This window comes from Esox lucius, chromosome 5, assembly GCF_011004845.1.
Source record: "Esox lucius isolate fEsoLuc1 chromosome 5, fEsoLuc1.pri, whole genome shotgun sequence".
NCBI lineage: Eukaryota > Metazoa > Chordata > Actinopteri > Esociformes > Esocidae > Esox > Esox lucius.
Window position 1 is genome coordinate 31,186,576 of NC_047573.1, and position 19,389 is coordinate 31,205,964.

The 19,389-nt window shown below is 39.1% G+C and overlaps 1 protein-coding gene across 1 annotated transcript in view; it reads left to right on the plus strand.

The window, feature by feature from the left end:
• The first annotated feature begins 2,883 nt into the window (after window positions 1-2,883).
• Window positions 2,884-19,389, plus strand: part of gucy2g (guanylate cyclase 2g) — a 51,604-nt gene continuing 35,098 nt past the window's right edge. Inside the window, exons 1-4 of the mRNA XM_010864068.3 lie at window positions 2,884-3,267; window positions 3,891-4,239; window positions 6,040-6,149; window positions 16,267-16,443. Coding sequence (XP_010862370.2) covers window positions 2,884-3,267; window positions 3,891-4,239; window positions 6,040-6,149; window positions 16,267-16,443 — 1,020 coding nt within the window. The remainder of the gene's footprint in view (window positions 3,268-3,890; window positions 4,240-6,039; window positions 6,150-16,266; window positions 16,444-19,389) is intronic.

Here is a 19,389-nt window from a genome sequence, read left to right on the forward strand (position 1 = left end):
CAGGGCCCAACAGGCAGGAAATCAATCCACCCACATTGCCAGGCATCAACCAAAGGGACACCCACCAACCGCAACCCCCCTGAATGAGGGCCGAGTATTGCTAGCAGCGTAGAGCCCAATTGCACAAGTGCGCAACAGAGAGTCAACAACAAGCCAGTGACTCTTCCCCCGAAAGGCATTGGAGGGAGGGCATCCCAGTAGCGATGAGAGCCCGCCTGGCAAAACAGCAAGGGTGGACAGTATCAAGCCTACTGGTCACCTTCACGCCCCCGGGCCAGGCTACACCTAATTATAAACCGTGCTGTAGAGATTAGTTTTTAGTAGACACTTGAAAGTTTGCACTGAGTTTGCATTTCTAACCTTAATTGGCAGATCATTCCACAGGAGTGGAGCTCTATGAGAAAAGGCCCTGCCGCCAGCTGTTTGTTTAGAAATTCTAGGTACAATTAAAAGGCCTGCATCTTGCGATCTAAGGTTACGTGTAGGTGTGAATGGCTGGATCATTTCAGCAAGGTAAGTAGGAGCAAGTCCATGTATTGATTTATAGGTTAAGAGTGAAAGCTTAGATGCTACCCATCTGTCCCATGTCAATCAAACACATGTTGTCTTCCCCCATCTGGTTTACTTTCTCAATCCTTGAGGGGGAATTAAAGCATAACACACTCCTCTTCACATCCAAACAATCAGTCCTTTACTCAGTAAGAATGCATCAGGTTTCAGAAATTTCCCTGACAGTATACATTTCAAGCCCCATGCTTTTAAGCCTTTGAAAATATATATATATATTTTTTATTTATTCCCCAAATATGTCTTTTCTTTGGGTGTAGACTGGCCTTAGTTCTTTGAACCCCAATATTCCATCAATCATATTTTATTTTCATTCAGTTGAAAAACTCTGCAGGTTTTTGTTCATTGGAGTTAGTAGTTAGGTTTCTAATATTGTAAGTATCCAGGTAATCCAAATCATCTCTGTCCTTCGGGAATCTCTTTTTCCCTTTTGAGACAAATCTTTAGAAGTTTTCTTTACCTGGACACTAATTGTTAGATCCATCATTTGTCTTTATTTTCATTGCCTAACACCATTATAAAATTGGAGAAAGGTTGCAGCTTTTACTGCTGTTGCATTATAATTTTGCAAAGTGTTTTCAAACAACCAAATGAATAGATATAAAACAAACCATTTCAATGTTGCTTTATGTTTAACTCAAAATACTAAAATAGTGTTTTCAACCTTTCTGAACAATGCTGCTAGTTTTCTGGTTGTCATGTTACAACACACCAAGACATTTTTTCAAACTTCACGGAATGATGTGTTTCAATACTACAGCGATGTTAAAGTTTCTTATCCTTGAAGTTTGTGGCAGCTCAATTGCCACTAGCTTTGATGTTTCAAATCACCTCGTTAGGACAAGTCCGATATGTGCATGTTCAAGAAACAAATATACCAGATATAACTTGATCTAATTTTCAAAAACAAAGTTTATTTGATGTGACATGTTAGTTTCCTTGTTCCTTGGCTTTTTTTTTTAAATTGGATTGTAAGACAATGCAGCTTTTATAGGCAATTTGAAAATTGTAATGTTCAACATGATGTAGTGCAATACAATCTGTAATATTGTACTCAACTACAGGCTATATATGGTTCACAAACCAGTAATGTTAGCTATGTATATTTCTGATACTGTTACAATGATGACATTGTATTTTAAAAGTTAAAGGGTCCTGGTTTAATACCTTTTATTGTAAGCTAACGTAAAGGTTTGAATGATATGTATTCTGAAAGAAGAGAAGGCAACAAAAAATAACTCATTATGACAGCCACAATGTGGATATAGAAGATGGAACTGCTCAACGCTTGGACTTTAAGTTGAAAAGTGCATGGTTTGCTTACCTATTTTTTAATGATTTTTTTTAACAAGGTACTTAACAATGAGATCTGAGAACACAAAGGAGTTGTAAGGATGTGTTATGGCCTCAATTCCTTGCTTTGTCAATAGTACCCTGCAAAATATTAAACATAGATAAACTTTTGCTCTCTTTGAAAAATAAAATACTTTTTTACCCGGTCGTGACAGAAAGACAGCCTTGGAGTAAACCTTTTATAAAAACCAACAGAATGACCTCATCACGTCTCCATGGCAATCTGTCAGCTCTGAACATAACTTCTTATATAATCAGGACCTGTATTCAAAAAAATTATCATGGTAAGAGAGTACAGACAATCAGCGTGAATGGATAAGGAGTTTGTTATTAAAAGCTTGATTATAACAATTCCTATCAACACCTTGTCATAATGTATTTAGCTTTCTGTAAACCATAATAATGTTAATAATAATGTCAGCACTGCACATTATAGTTGATATTAAATCCGGGGTTGCCTTCCATGAACAGTTATAACGGTTACTACAAACGTTGCAATGAGAACTTAATTTCACCCCACAAGACACATGCTTATTTAACTGTTGTTTAAGGGACAATTAATGTGAAGTGTGACATAAAATCTGATATGACTCATGGTGTTTTGTGTGTGTGACCAAAACAACACAGAAAATACAAATGGATGTCACCAACTCTGCGCAATCCAATATTTCCCTCGTGAAATAATTAAACACGATTGAAAAGGAAATGTGGCAGGGGGTAGCAGCGTTTTATTTACTCAGATGCTTACATTTTATTATCTTTTGTGACTGCCCATTAGGATAAAAACAGCAGGCCAACGATTTACCTTGAGTGATAGGTACTCCGAAAGGGTTCAGTCATTATTCCCCTGCAAAGGTAGAGGAGCAATGTCAGGGGAGCGGAAGCGTCAGGGGTATTTAAACCTCTCGTTGCATGAGAGAGCATAGTCTGCTTGTCTCTGCCTGTCCTGCGAGGACTAGGGGGATGACAGTGAAAATGCACATCTTGTTACTTATCAGCAGCTTGAGTCAAGCACCAATTTATTTTCTTCTGCTGCTTTCGCATTTTGCTGCTACTCCAGGTCTCTGCAGTGGTATGAATGGGACCAAATCTCACCAGCTACTGATTGGCTTCCAGGCTCCCTGGAACATGTCCTATCCCTTCAGTGCCTGCCGTTTAGGCTCCGCAATACAGATGGCTCTCGAAAAGGTCAATAGCAACCCGTCATTTCTGGGGAACTACAGCCTGGATTTTGTTTATGTTGACTCTGAGTGCGACTCCAAGGTTTCCCTAGCAGCTTTCATTCACCAGGTGTGGAAAGAAAAGGTGTCAGCGCTCTTTGGTCCTGCTTGTCCTGAAGAAGCAGAGGTACAATTCATCTTCCTTTTATTTACTTATTTATTTGTCATTTCAATGTCACTTTATTTGAAATCCTCTTCCTAATTACTGTTAAAGTTTTCTCTAATATTTCCAGACCTCAACTGTGGTCTTACATTGAGGTTTGCGTTTAATGTAGTTTTGCAAGTTGTGGGTAATGTAGGGGAATCCAACTACCCTTCAGGGCATCATGGATCTTAATTAATCAGTTTTTATGTTTTTTGTCAGTTTATTGCTGAGACATATGAATAGAGTAAGAAAAAGTGAGATGTGGATTATTCTTTATGTGGGATACTGAAATAAAAAAAAAACTTAAATTTTGATTACCAAAGCAGACTTTGTGAATAAAACCTTATTTTGTGAATTTTGTATACATATGCCTATATGTTAAACAGATTTGTCCGTAACAGTATTTTATCTGTGGACATGTTATACAGTATGTGATTTTGGTCATTTAGAATTGTCAGTTCTGAGGCAGGTAAAGTAGCAAGCACGTGTCACAATCATTGCTACTCTTTTTGATCACTTCTTCAATACAGCATCTGCAATAAAAAAAGTCCTGAAGTGTGAGTGAACAAAAGACAATTAAGACTGTTCCACATTTTGTCTTCCAGGTCACTGGTCTTATTGCATCTACTTGGAAGATCCCGATGTTTGGCTTTGTCGGACAGTCCTCCAAGATGGATAATACTGCTGTTTACGATACTTACATCAATATTGTGCCCCCTCTCAAAAGAAATGGAGAGGTCTTAGTGAAAACATTGCAATATTTTGGGTGGCGCCATGTGGCTTTGATTGGAGGGGGGTTAGAAACAAATACTTGGGACAAAGTTGACGCTTTATGGAAGTCTGTTGAGGATCAGCTCAGAGCTCAGCTGATCGTAACTGCAAGTGTTAAGTTTGACACCAGTAACCTGGATCTCATTCGCAGGAATGTCGAGTACATCTCAACAGTGGCAAGAGGTAATTTTCCCTGGTTATACTGTATATGCTGCAATGTAATTCAGTTAGGGCAGCTGTTCCATTAGGAGTAGTAACCAGTTGACCTTGGTTGCGCTTTTTCCCTATTATATCTATGGCCATAGAATCAAACATAATTAGCGTAGCTAAAGTAATTGAAAGTCATGTTAGTGAAATGTAAGGTTCAAGTATTTTTTACACGTTTTTCAAGGTACCTGAGATATTCCCTGTTGAATCTTTTCTTGACGGTCCATCAATCAGTTTGTATGTAGTCTCCTTATACTCCTTTTAGACACTCACAGTACCTGCCCTCACCCTAAACCATCCTGGTTGACCTACAGTAATACTATTCCAGTCTTGTTCAATATGGGGAAAAAAGGGGGAGAAATGTCATGTCACAGATAAACACCTTAATATACCAACCAATGAACCATTGCCCTTAATACCTTTCTCCCTCATCCTCCACAGAAATGCACACCTAGTGTTGTGATATTGGTTGTTTCAACAGTTGTAGGTCAACAGTAGTTTGTGCAGGTCTTTCTAGTTGGGGATAGCAATTTTGACCACTGTCAAATTTTAACTAAGCCTCGCTCTTTTATTAACTTTAAAGACATTCTCCTGACCTACCACCTTAACTCTCCTAACCTGTTGCATAAATCGACCATCAGTCCTGTCTAACTATCAATGAGGCGGCAGGGTAGACTAGCTGCTGAGAGCGTTTGGCCAGTACACAAAAGGTCCCTGGCTCTAATCACCAAGCTGATCCCTTAAAAATGCAGTCAACCAGAAATCACTCCCATGTCACTGTTGTAAAATAATACTTGTGAACTATGGCAAAAAAAGTCAGCCTGGTCTCAGGGAGGCAGGCTGGTACCGTACATTTTTTCACATAAATCTTTTGACAGCCAAATTTGTAAAATATATTACGTCAGGTCAAGTATCTTTAGAGTAAAGACCACTTGTTAGATGCAGTGGTGAGCACTAGTACGGAGATGGTGGATGGTCGGAAACATCCCAATTTTCACTCTAATGGTCGCAAGTTCAAAACCCAAACCTTAACCACAGTACTGTGAAACCTACCATTAACCAAACCTTAACCTAACCTTTTTCATTTTATAAGCTTAACCTAAACCCTAACCTTAACCCCAGTGTTGTGATGCCTAACGTCAACTAAACATTAATCTATCATTTTTCGTTTTATAGCCCAAACCTTAACTCTAACCTTAACCCCAGTGATGTAAAACCTAACCGTAACCTTAACACCTGTGCTGTACTGTAACCTTAATCTGTAACATATTTTGCCATCTTGGCAAAAGCCCATTATTCGTCCCCCTAAATGGGATTATCCCAATATGGAGCAGTGGGTAATGTGCCCGCCTGGAGAGATAAAGGTTGTGGGTTTGAGACACTGCCTGGCAATTGTTACAATACTTTTTTTTAATAATATATGATACTTAATAGTAGCATTCGTAATATATGATACCTTTTAGTAGCATTTGTAATATTTGATACGTTTTAGAAGTGTTCGGAACATACGATACATCCTAACGGAGTTTGTAACATGATACATTTTAGCAAATTCGTAATGTATTATTTGTTTTGGTAGCTCATTGTAATATAACCAAACGTGACGTAACATGTCATATGAAATTGGATGTCACAGATTTACATATAATATTTCACATTCCCTTGAGACCACGTTGCAGCCCAGCCACATACTTAACTCTGTTAACCTTATATGTGCTTAGTGCAACAATGTGTGGATAAAGTTACTGAAACTCGAACTTTTCCATTTTCTCCAAGTGATTGTGGTGATGACAAATTCTGAGGATGCAACAAACCTTTTCCTGGAGGCCGAAAGGCAGGGCCTAATGACAGGGGATTATGTGTTTTTCCTTCTTCAGCATTTTGAGGTCAGTGGCAATATGGTGAGTAAGCCTTTCAAAATTGATGCTACAGATAAAATGTAAATATATACACTCACCTAAAGGATTATTAGGAACACCATACTAATACTGTGTTTGACCCCCTTTCGCCTTCAGAACTGCCTTAATTCTACATGGCATTGATTCAACAAGGTGCTGAAAGCAATCTTTAGAAATGTTGGCCCATATTGATAGGATAGCATCTTGCAATTGATGGAGATTTGTAGGATGCACATCCAGGGCACGAAGCTCCCGTTCCACCACATCCCAAAGATGCTCTATTGGGTTGAGATCTGGTGACTGTGGGGGCCATTTCAGTACAGTGAACTCATTGTCATGTTCAAGAAACCAATTTGAAATGATTTGCGCTTTGTGACATGGTGCATTATCCTGCTGAAAGTAGCCATCAGAGGATGGGTACATGGTGGTCACAAAGGGATGGACATGGTCAGAAACAATACTCAGGTAGGCCTGTGGCATTTAAACGATGCCCAATTGGCACTAAGGGGCCTACAGTGTGCCAAGAAAACATCCCCCACACCATTACACCACCACCACCAGCCTGCACAGTGGTAACAAGGCATGATGGATCCATGTTCTCATTCTATTTATGCCAAATTCTGATTCTACCATCTGAATGTCTCAACATAAATCGAGACTCATCAGACCAGGCAACATTCTTCCAGTCTTCAACTGTCCAATTTTGGTGAGCTCGTGCAATTTACCCGGTGGGGTCTTCTGCTGTTGTAGCCCATCCGCCTCAAGGTTGTGCATGTTGTGGCTTCACAAATGCTTTGCTGCATACCTCGGTTGTAACGAGTGGTTACTTCAGTCAAAGTTGCTCTTCTATCAGCTTGAATCAGTCGGCCCATTCTCCTCTGACCTCTAGCATCAACAAGGCATTTTCGCCCACAGGACTGCCGCATACTGGATGTTTTTCCCTTTTCACACCATTCTTTGTAAACCCTAGAAATGGTTGTGCGTGAAAATCCCAGTAACTGAGCAGATTGTGAAATACTCAGACCGGCCCGTCTGGCACCAACAACCATGCCACGCTCAAAATTGCTTACATCACCTTTCTTTCCCATTCTGACATTCAGTTTGGAGTTCAGGAGATTGTCTTGACCAGGACCACACCCCTAAATGTATTGAAGCAACTGCCATGTGAATGGTTGATTAGTTAATTGCATTAATGAGAAAATGAACAGGTGTTCCTAATAATCCTTTAGGTGAGTGTAAATCACTATGGCAAATAGTAGGCCTACATAAATTAATGTGATGATGCTACAGTATGCTGTAATTAATAAGTGTCAATACAAATCTAATACAAATTTGCAGAAAGATAAGAATCAAATAAAGTCTTGTTAATATTAATGCCTTGCCTTAGATGTGGTGCAGATTAGCATCAATATATTGACATTAAGAGAAATGCATCAAGAACATACAGTGAGGGGGAAAAAAGTATTTGATCCCCTGCTAATTTTGTACATTTGTCCACTGACAAAGAAATAATCAGTCTATACTTTTAATGGTACGTTTGTTTGAACAGTAAGAGACAGAATAACAACAAAACAATCCAGAAAAACGCATGTCAAAAAATAAGTATTCGACCCCTCTGCAAAACATGACTTAGTACTTGGTGGCAAAACCCTTGTTGGCAATCACAGAGGTCAGACGTTTCTTGTAGTTGGCCACCAGGTTTGCACACATCTCAGGAGGGATTTTGTCCCACTCCTCTTTGCAGATCTTCTCCAAGTCATTTACGTCATGGAAACTCAAACCTTCAGCTCCCTCTACATATTTTCTATGGGATTAAGGTCTGGAGACTGGCTAGGCCACTCTAGGACCTTAATGTGCTTCTTCTTGAGCCAGTCCTTTGTTGCCTTGGCCATGTGTTTTGGGTCATTGTCATGCTGGAATACACATCCACGATCCATTTTCAATGCACTGGCTGAGTGAAGGAGGTTCTGAACCAAGATTTGATGGTAAAAGGCCCCGTCCATCGTCCTTTTGATGCAGTGAAGTTGTCCTGTCCCCTTAGCAGAAAAACACCCCCAAAGAATAATGTTTCCACCTCCATGTTTGACGGTGGGGATTGTGTTCTTGGGGTAATAGGCAGCATTCCACCTCCTCCAAACACGGTGAGTTGAGTTGATGCCAAAGAGCTTGATTTTGGTCTCATCTGACCACAACACTTTCACCCAGTTCCCCTCTGAATCATTCAGATGTTCATTGGCAAACTTCAGACGGGCCTGTACATGTGCTTTCTTGACCAGGGGGATCTTGCGGGGGCTGCAGGATTTGAATCCTTCACTGCATAGTGTGTTACCAATTGTTTTCTTGTTGACTATGGTCCCAGCTGCCTTGAGATCATTGACAAGATCCTCCTGTGTAGTTCTGGGCTAATTCCTCACCGTTCTCATGATATTTGCAACTCCACGAGTTGAGATCTTGCATGGCGCCCCAGACCGAGGGAGATTGACAGTTCTTTTGTGTATCTTCCATTTGCAAATAATCGCACCAACTGTTGTCACCTTGTCACCAAGCTGCTTGGCGATGGTCTTGTAGCCCATTCCAGCCGTATGTAGGTCTACAATCTTGTCTTTGACATCCTTGGACAACTCTTTGGTCTTGGCCATGGTGGAGAGTTTGGAATCCGATTGATTGATTACTCCTGTGGACAGATGTCTTTTATACAGGTAACAAACTGAGATTAGGAGCACTCCCTTTAAGAGTGTGCTCCTAATCTCAGCTCGTTACCTGTATAAATGACACCTGGGAGCCAGAAATCTTTCAGATTGAGAGGGGATCAAATACGTATTTCTCTTGATTTTTTTGTTGTTATTCTGTCTCTTAGTGTTCAAATAAACCTACCATTTAAATTATAGACTGATAATTTCTTTGTCAGTGGACAAACGTTCAAAATGAGCGGGGGATCCAATATTTTTTCCCTCACTGTACACTACCGTTTAAAAGTTTGATTTCAGTTAGAAATGTCCTTGTTTTTTAAAGAAAAGCACATTTAAAATTACATGAAATTGATCAGAAATACATTGTAGACATTGTTAATGTTGTAAGTGACAATTGTAGCTGGAAACAGCAGATTTTTAAAGGAATATCTACATAGGTGTACATAATTAGCAACTATCACTCTTGTGTTCCAATGGTACGATATGTTTGCTAATCCAAGTTTATCATTTTATTATGCTAATTGATCATTGGAAAACGCTTTTTCATCTATGTTAGCACAGATGAAAACTGTTGTGCTTATTAAAGAAGCAATACAACTGACCTTCTTTGGACTGGTTGAGTATCTGGAGCATCAGCAATTGTGGGTTCAGTAACAAGCTCAAAATGGCCAGAAACAAATAACTTTCTTCCGACTTTCTTCATCAGTCTATTTTTGTTCTGGGAAATAAAAGGTGCTCCATGCAAGAAATTGCCAAGAAACTGAAGATCTTGTACAACGCTTTGTATGGTACTACTCCCTTAACAGAACAACGCAAACTGTCTCTAACCAGAATAAAAAGAGTGACTAGTTTGAGAAACAGGCACCTCACAGGTCCTCAACTGGCAGCTTCATTACACAGTACCCACAATACAACAGTGAATAGGCAACTTAGGGATGCTGGCCTTCTAGGCAGAGGTGCAAAGAAAAATCCATATTTCAGACTGGCCAATCAAAAGAAAAGATTAAGATGGGCAAAAGAATACAGACACTGGACAGAGAAAGAAAAAAACAGTGTTATGGACAGACACACCTAAGTTCAAGGTGTTCAGATCACAAAGAAGAACATTTGTGAAACAAATTCTGCACCATGTATAAACCGCACCATAAATTTTATAGCTTTATGTGTATACAAACCTGAGTATTAACCGCACACATATATAAACCACAACTGACCTTTTGCAAAACCCCTCCCCCAGACAACAATGTTATCTAACGCTGACGTTATAGTTATTTGTGCTAACGTGACTTACTTGATACTACTACGTTAGCTAAATAGCTATCTACCTCTAATATTAGCTTGTTACGTACGGGCACTCATAGACTTTCTGCTGAAGTTGATAGAATGATGTTGACTCATTAAAGAGTTAAATAATAGCTATATAAACAACTTACCCAGCAGTACAAGACTGGTCCACAAGGCTGTGCTGGTTGCATTTGAGTTCATGGGGTTTCTCATTCTTTGATTGAGATCTGTATGCTTGTTTCTGTTATTATTAATAATTATTATTATAATATTAACCCATTTTATTTTTAGGGGCCTTTCTATGCACTCAAGGTCACCATACAAGATACAAATAACAATACAAATAAAAGCAGAACATTACTAAAAGAAGATAAATAGTGATCATAAACATTGCTATAAGCAGATGAAAAGTGATCATGTTAGATATGCCAGTGTGAAAAGAGGAGTTTTTAGATGGGATTTGAAAATGGAAAGCGAGTTGATGTTACGGATGTTGTTAAGAATTTACGTGTATCAGAATCTCTGAAGAAGGACGAGGCTTCGGTCCGAATTAAGATTTAACAAAGTAAATTTATTAATAGAAAATGATGAGTCAAAATACATGAAATACGCTGCAGCGGTCAAATATTTGTTGTAACCCTCAAGCTTCCATAAATATTCGCCCTGAATCAAAATTAACAATTGGTTTGGTTTTCTCCCGCCACAGGGGCGGTTACTTTTCACTTTCGTGAGTAAAACCCATCCTTATTGGCTCTTCGTTGGCATGGTGACATGTTGGACGAATCTCTTTGTTTTCGCTGTCCAATGAAGAAGGGCATGCTCTAAACTCTTCCCATTTGGGGTTATTTTCGGTTGCAGATCAACAGGTTCTAGCATACAGATGTGAAATCTTAACAAGGTTACCGGAATTAGCATTCTATTGTCCTAACCTAGACTAGAACATCAGCGGGTGGGAGACAGAAGGTTTCTTCTATATGTTAATTGCTGGGTTCTCATCCTGTCTCTCTAACCAAGACAGGAGAAAAGTCTGAGTGAGTGTGAGACAAAAGGCGGTTTTGACCTATTCTTCCCAGAGATAAGGTGTGCAAATTTGGATTATGTTGTTGTTATTCTGTCTCTCACTGTTCAAATAAACCTACCATTTAAATTATAGACTGATCATTTCTTTGTCGGTGGGCAAACGTACAAAATCAGCCCTCACTGTAAGTGTGCCTGCATTGGGCAATAACAGGCCCTTGGGTATTCCCTGGGTACTATATTTTTGAGTATTGTTCCAAGTGTTTAAATGAGCTGTGAACCAGATTAATCTGGTGCCGGCACATCACCTAATCAGAACTATCATAAAACAAAATCTCTAGAATGTTTTATGATAGTTCACCCAGGACTGGGTGTTATTTCCCATTATCACAAAAAAGGTCTCAAACCGAACATAAAATCACATGTAACTGTTTTACCAATGGCTTGAATGCATTCACATGGTGAATAAAAAAGGAACAAATATAATTCAATTGTGATGTCTGAAAAGGCAAAATGAGAGCCACCAAGGATACTAATAAATATGGAATGTATTGTTTTATTTCATTAGATGAAAATATTCATGAACAAATTGTCTTTATGCATGTTGGAATCATTAATTATATCTTTGAGGATAATTTTTTATATTTTTTTACCTGTTTGCATAAGTGTGCACACCCTTAAACTAATACTTAGTTGAAGCACCTTTTGATTTTATTACAGCACTCAGTCTTTTTGGGTATGAGTTAGGGTTGCACGATATTAGAAATAACTAATATTGCGATGTTTTGTTTTTCTACAATATATATTGCGATATGAAAAAACTGAGGATGTCTTCAGAAAGAGCTGTGGCTATCAACCTGACAGTCTGTATCCTTCATTCTTCCCCAGCCCCATCCTCTACAGCAGAGGCGTCGCTTGAATCACAATACATTCGGGGCTTAGCCCACCCTCCTTTTGAATACATGCGGAACATTTCGATGTACACGCTAGCGACCTACACGTCTACATTGTCATAATGCGCAATCGGAATTATAGATGAATAGATCAGGGGCTATTTATTTATGATTATTATTTTTGTTGCATTTGAGATCTGGAGCTATTCATAAAAGATCCCGGGCTATAGCCCCGGATGCCCAGAGCTAACGACGCCACTGCTCTACAATTAAAATGTATGAAAGTTATGAAAGTTTTTATATTTCAGAACAGGTTGCAGGTTACTAGGTAACTGTAATAGTATAGCAATAGCAACAGTAGTAAAATAGAATGCACAATTGGGCATAACTTACCAAATGCAAGATGCAGTCTGTGGCCAAAGCACTGTAATCTGGTCCACTTGTTCAGGGCAGCAGCCTTCACCATGTTCGCGGCATTGTCTGTTGTTATACAGACTAGATGACTCTCATCTAGGCCCCAATCAGCTAAAGCTTCTCTCATCCCTGTTGCAATGTTCTCGCTTGTATTATCCTCTGGGGAAAATGCAGTTTGCTAACATAGACATTTCAGGTGGGCTTTTGTGGATTTGGATGTGTGCTTTGGGTCGTTGTCGTGCTGAAATGCGAACTTCCTCTTCATCATCAGCTTTCTAAAGGACGCCTAAAGGTTTTGTGCCAAAATTGCCTGGTATTTGGAACTGTTCATAATTCCATCTAGCTGAAGAAAAACAGCCTCGAGCATGATGCTGCCACCACCATGCTTCACTGTGGGTATGGTGTTCTTTGGGTGATGTGCAGTGTTGTTTTTGTGCCAAACTTACCTTTTGGAATTATGGCAAAAATGTTCAACCTTGGTTTCATCAGACCATAACACATTTTCCCATTTCATTTTGGGGGACTTGATGTTTGTTTTTGCAAACGTGAATGTTTTTCTTTGTAAGAAAAGGCTTCCGTCTTGCCACCCTACCCCATAGCCCATTCATATAAAGAATACGGGAGATTGTTGTCACATGTAACACACAGCCAGTGCTTGCCAGAAATTCCTGCAGTTCCTTTATTGTTGCTGTAGGCCTCTTGGAAACCTCCCTGACAAGTTCTCATCTTTTCGTACATTTTGGAGGGACATCCAGTTCTTGGTAATGTCTCTGTTGTGCCATATTTTCTCCACTTGATGATGACTGTCTTCACTGTGTTCCATTATATATCTAATGCTTTGGAAATTATTTTGTACCATTCTCCTGACTGATATCTTTCAACAATGAGATCCCTCTGATGCTTTGGAAGCTCTCTATGGACCATGGCTTTTGCTCTGAGATGCAACTAAGAAAATGTCAGGAAAAACCTACTAGAAAAGCTGAACTTTGTGATTAATCAGAGTCACTTTAAATGATGGCAGTTTGAAGATTTCAGTTTGTTTTTCAATTGAATTGTTCACATTATAAGTGGAAAAAGTTCTGGCATGATTTATCTTTGTCTCATTCTTTTACATCACAAAACATGGCATTTTCACAGGGGTGTGTAGACTTTTTATATCCAGTGTAACACAATGTACACCTCTCCCTTGAGTGATAAATCCCTCTCCAACATTCATCTGATTCTGTTTACAGTCAAATTCATAAGAGCTCATGATCCACAATAGCAGTGACCTCTACTACCTAAAATGCATTCCTAATTAACCAACAGAACAGGTTTGAAAAGAAAAAGAAATTCATACATACACTATTGTTCAAAAGTACTGTTTGGAGTCACTTAGAAATGTCTTTGTTTTCTATGAAAACATACATGAATTGAGTTTGAATAGGAATAATAGCAAAATAGATAATACAGTCACTGACAGGGTTAGAAATAATGATGAAGATCTTTGGCATTCCGGTTGGCAAGTTGTTGAAGTAACTGAAGAGATTTCGTCCCATGCTTTCTGAAGTACCTCCCACAAATTGGATTGGCTTGATGGGCACTTCTTATGTACCATACCATTAAGCTGCTCCCACAACAACTCAATCGGGGATTTACGCTACCGTTCAAAAGTTATAGGTCACTTAGAAATGTCCTTGTTTTTGAAAGAAAAGCCCATTTTTGTCCATTAAAATAATGTCAAATTTATCAGAAATATAATGTAGACATTGTTAACATTGTAAATGACTATTGTACCTGGAAACTGATGATAGATATGTAAAGAGACCCATAATCAGCAACCATCACTCCTGTTTTCCAATGTCACGTTGTCTTTGCTAATCCAAGTTTATCATTTTAAAAGGCTAATTGATCATTACAAAACCATTTTGCAGTTATGTTAGTACAGATGAAAACTGTTGTGATGATTAAAGAAGCAATTAACTCGGCATTATTGAGACTAGTCGAGTATCTGGAGCATGAGCAATTGTGGGTTCGATTTCAAGCTAAACACTTTTTCATCTGAAATTTGTCATTTATCTTTTCTTTCTTTCTTTTCTCTGTGAGAGATAAAAGTTAATCCACGCGAGAAATTTCCAAAAAACTTAAGATCTCATACAACGCTGTGTACACCTTCCCTTCACAGAACAGCACAAGCTGGCTCTAACCAGATAAGAAATAGGAGTGGGAGGCCCCGGTGCACATCTGAGCGAAAGGACGAATTCATTACTGCAGGGCTGCCCAAACGTACAGGACATTAGATCTCCAAGAACAGGTTTTGGCAGCCCTGCCCACCCTATTGAGGTGTTGTGGGAGCAGCTTGACTGTATGGTACATAAGAAGTGCCCATCAAGCCAATCCAACTTTTGCCAAGTGCTTCAGGAAACATGGGGTGAAATCTCTTGAGATTACCACAACAAGGCTGTAATTGCTGCAAATGGAGGATTCTTTGACAAAAGCAGACTTTGAAGGACAGAAATACAACCCTGTTTCCCAAAACATTGGGACGCTGTGTTAAATATAAATATGAACAGAATAGAATAATGTCCAAATCATTTAAACCCTATATTCAATAGAAAATAGTACGAAGAACATATCAAGAGACATTTTATTGTCTCTTGAAAAATACATGCCCACATTGATGCCAGCCACACATTTCAAAAAAATTATGGAAACATTGTGCAATGGGAAGAAACTTAACCTGGTGAAATATCACACAACTAATTAGGTCAATTGGCAACAGGCCAGTAACATGATTGGCCATTAAAAAGATAATTCCAGAGAGTAGGGGTTCATCACTCTGTGAGAGACTGTGCGGGTAAATAGTGCAACAATGTAAGAATAAAGTTTTTCAATGTATAATTGCAAAGAGATTGGGCATCTCATCATCTACAATACATAACATCATTAAAAGATTCAGAGAATCCAGAGAAATCTCTGTATGCAAGGGTCAAGGCTGACAATATATTGGATTAGTGCACATGGCATGTGTGAAGGCACCATTAATGCTGAACAATATATGCAGGTTTTGGAGCAACATATGCTGCCATCCAGGTAACTTCTTTTTCAGGGAAGGCTTTTCTTATTTCAGCAAGAAAATGCCAAACCACATTCTGCATGTATTACAACAGCATGGCTATGTAGTAAGAGTCCAACATTTGATACTGTCATTGTACTATTTTCAATTTATTACAGGGATACATGATTTGCATTCTGTTTTTATTTGGATTTTACGCAGTGTCTCAACTTTTTGGGAAATTGGGTTGTGTTATTTCAGTAAAAAATAATTATTTCTAACCTTGTCAATGGCTATATTTCCTTTTGCTCTTGCTATATTTCTTATCCAAACTAATGTTATGTATGTTGTCATGGAAAACAAGGACATTTCGAAGTGACCCCAAACTTTTGAACGGTAGTGTAACTCTCAAATAATCTACAACAAAGGCTCATGATTAAAACAATAATATATAGCATTTCTAATAAACCAGCTAGAAAAATCACCTGTTTTTACATATTTTAATCAGGTTGTTTAGTGCAGCGGTTCTCAACTCCAGGCCTCAGGACCCAAAGTTCAAATTTTTATTGTGTCCCTCAAAATATTGACTAATTTAGGCCTGGGATACCAGGTTAACACAATTAACTATCAGGTAGAATAGGAAACAAGCAGAAGTCTGGGTCCCCGGGCTCCGAGTCGAGAACATGGTCTAGTGTTCAGCAGGCCTAAGAGGAATGAAGAAGCAAATGTAGCCATGTTAACTCATCTTTTTCCACCATGTTTGGTTTGAACAGGATAACCTTTGGAAAGTTGCCATGAATAACAGGAAGGGAGTCGTAAGTGCCTTTGACATGACCTTTGTCATTGGTCAGAAGTCCTATGAGGGTTACGACTACTACGACTTCTTTGAGCAAGTATATAAGAGGCTGAAGATGCATCCTTTTCTTACCAACCTTACATCAGAAAAAGAGGTAGAAAATGCTACAAATGTTTTACCCATAAAAAAGATTATATCACTTTACTTGATAGGTACAGTGGGGCAAAAAGTATTTAGTCAGCCACCAATTGTGCAAGTTCTCCCACTTAAAAAGATGAGAGTGGCCTGTAATTTTCATCATAGGTACTTCAACTATGAGAGATAAAATGAGAATTTTCCTGAGAATCAGATTGTAGGACTTTTAATGAATTTATTGGTAAATTGTGGTGGAAAATAAGTATTTGGTCTATAACAAAAGTTCATCTCAATACTTTATTATATACCCTTTGTTGGCAATGACAGAGGTCAAACGTTTTCTGTAAGTCTTCACAAGGTTTTCACACACTGTTGCTGGTATTTTGGCCCATTCCTCCATGCAGATCTCCTCTAGAGCAGTGATGTTTTGGGGCTGTCGCTGGGCAACACAGACTTTCAACTCCCTCCAAAGAAATCCAGAAAATCACATTGTAGGATTTTTTATGAATTAATTGGTAAATTCCTCTGTAAAATAAGTATTTGGTCACCTACAAACAAGCAAGATTTCTGGCTCTCACAGACCTGTAACTTCTTCTTTAAGAGGCTCCTCTGTCCTCCACTCGTTGTCTGTATTAATGGCACCTGTTTGAACTTATCAGTATAAAAGACACCTGTCCACAACCTCAAACAGTCACACTCCAAACTCCACTATGGCCAAGACCAAAGAGCTGTCAAAGGACACCATAAAACAAAATTGTAGACCTGCACCAGGCTGGGAAGACTGAATCTGCAATAGGTAATGTGATGGCAATTTCTAAAATCCAAATAGTTCTATGAAAATGGTAGGTAAGACAGGAAAAATATATTGCGCAATAAACGGTTTTAATCTTGCTTGCAAGGAGAAAGTATACAGGTTACAAAGTAACAGTGAATAGTTTCTAACTCAAGATAGCTCATTCAACTGTATATATCACATAGGAAAAAGGGGTGTGGTAAGATGCTGCCATCTGTCTCATGTCAATCAAACACATTCCCTTTGTTCTATCACACAAGTCAAATGCTATCTTCCCCCACCTTATCCTTCCTGCCATAATGTTTACTGTAGTGTTTACCCAAAGGGGTCAACTGACCTTACTCCCCCTGTTGTGTATCTTCTCCTATCCTGTCCTAAAACCCATTGATCTGCATCTGGACAGACAATAGATGCCCCCTATGCAAATACCAGATTCCACACATTCCTCTACCTATCTTAACAGTGGGACTCAGTCCTTTACTCAGTGAGAATACATTGTATAAAGAAATTTCCACAACAGTAAGCAGCTTGGTGTGAAGAAATCACCTGTGGGAGCAATTATAAGAAAATGGAAGACATACATGACCACTGATGATCTCCCTCGATCCGGGGCTCCAAGCAAGATCTCACACCGTGGGGTCAATATGATCACAAGAACGGTGAGCAAAAATCCCAGAACCACACAGGGTGACCTAGTGAAAGACCTGCAGAGAGCTGGTACCAAAGTAACAAAGGCTACCATCAGTAACACACTACGCCGCCAAGGACTCAAATCCTGCAGTGCCAGACGTGTCCCCCTGCTTAAGGCAGTACATGTCCAGGACTGTCTGAGGTTTGTTAGAGAGCATTTGGATGGTCCAGAAGAGGACTGGGAGAATGTCATATGGTCAGATGAAACCAAAATAGAACTTTTTGGTAAAAACTCAAGTCATCGTGTTTGGAGGGGGAAAGAATGCGGAGTTGCATCCAAAGAACACCATACACACTGTGAAGCATGGGGGTGGAAACATCATGCTTTGGGGCTGTTTTTCTGCAAAGGGACCAGGACGACTGATCCGTGTAAAGGAAAGAATGAATGGGGCAATGTATCGAGAGATTTTGAGTGAAAACCTCCTTCCATCAGCAAGGGCATTGAAGATGAAACGTGGCTGGGTCTTTCAGCATGACAATGATCCCAAACACACTGCCCGGACAACGAAGGAGTGGCTTGGTAAGAAGCATTTCAAGGCCCTGGAGTGGCCTAGCCAGTCATCAGATCTCAACCCCATAGAAAATCTTTGGAGGGAGTTGAAAGTCTGTGTTGACCAGCGACAGCCCCAAAACATCACTGCTCTAGAGGAGATCTGCATGGAGGAATGGGCCAAAATACCAGCAACAGTGTGTGAAAACCTTGTGAAGACTTACAGAAAACATTTGACCTCTGTCATTGCCAACAAAAGGTATATAATAAAGTATTGAGATTAACTTTTGTTATTGACCAAATACTTATTTTCCAACACAATTTACCAATAAATTCATTAAAAGTCCTACAATGTGATTTTCAGGAAAATTCTCATTTTGTCTCATAGTTGAAGTGTACCTATGATGAAATTTACAGGCCTCTCTCATCTTTTTAAGTGGGAGAACTTGCACAATTGGTGACTGACTAAATACTTTTTTGCCCCACTGTACCTATACATACTTGTAAGTATAGTTATTCCTATTAAATCACCTGGAAGATAGCTTTTAAATTACATTACCGGTAAATGAAAAGCTGCTAGATTGAAACTACGAACTAGCAATGTGGAAAAATCTGCTGTTTGTTCCACGACGCAAGAAAATTAACCCTGCGACACTGTAGTTTTTTTTTTGGGGGGGGGGGGGAATTAAACCCACATATTTTTGGATGGATGTGAAATGTTGTTTATAGTGTGCTTAATCCATAAGCATAAGTATCATATTTCAGTTAACTAAGTTTGAGAACATCAGGACGTGAATGTACATAATTTTCTGAGGCACATTTTGGCTCAACAGCGCCACTTTTACTACCAGTGGCCAAGTCTTTAATCTGAACGTTCACATTGAGATTTTTGTCACCTGAGCGTTGCATTGGCAAAGATATCAGCATACATGAATCACTTAGGAATGTCCAATCAAGTAAGAATCACTGTTTACACTGATGGGATTCTGTGG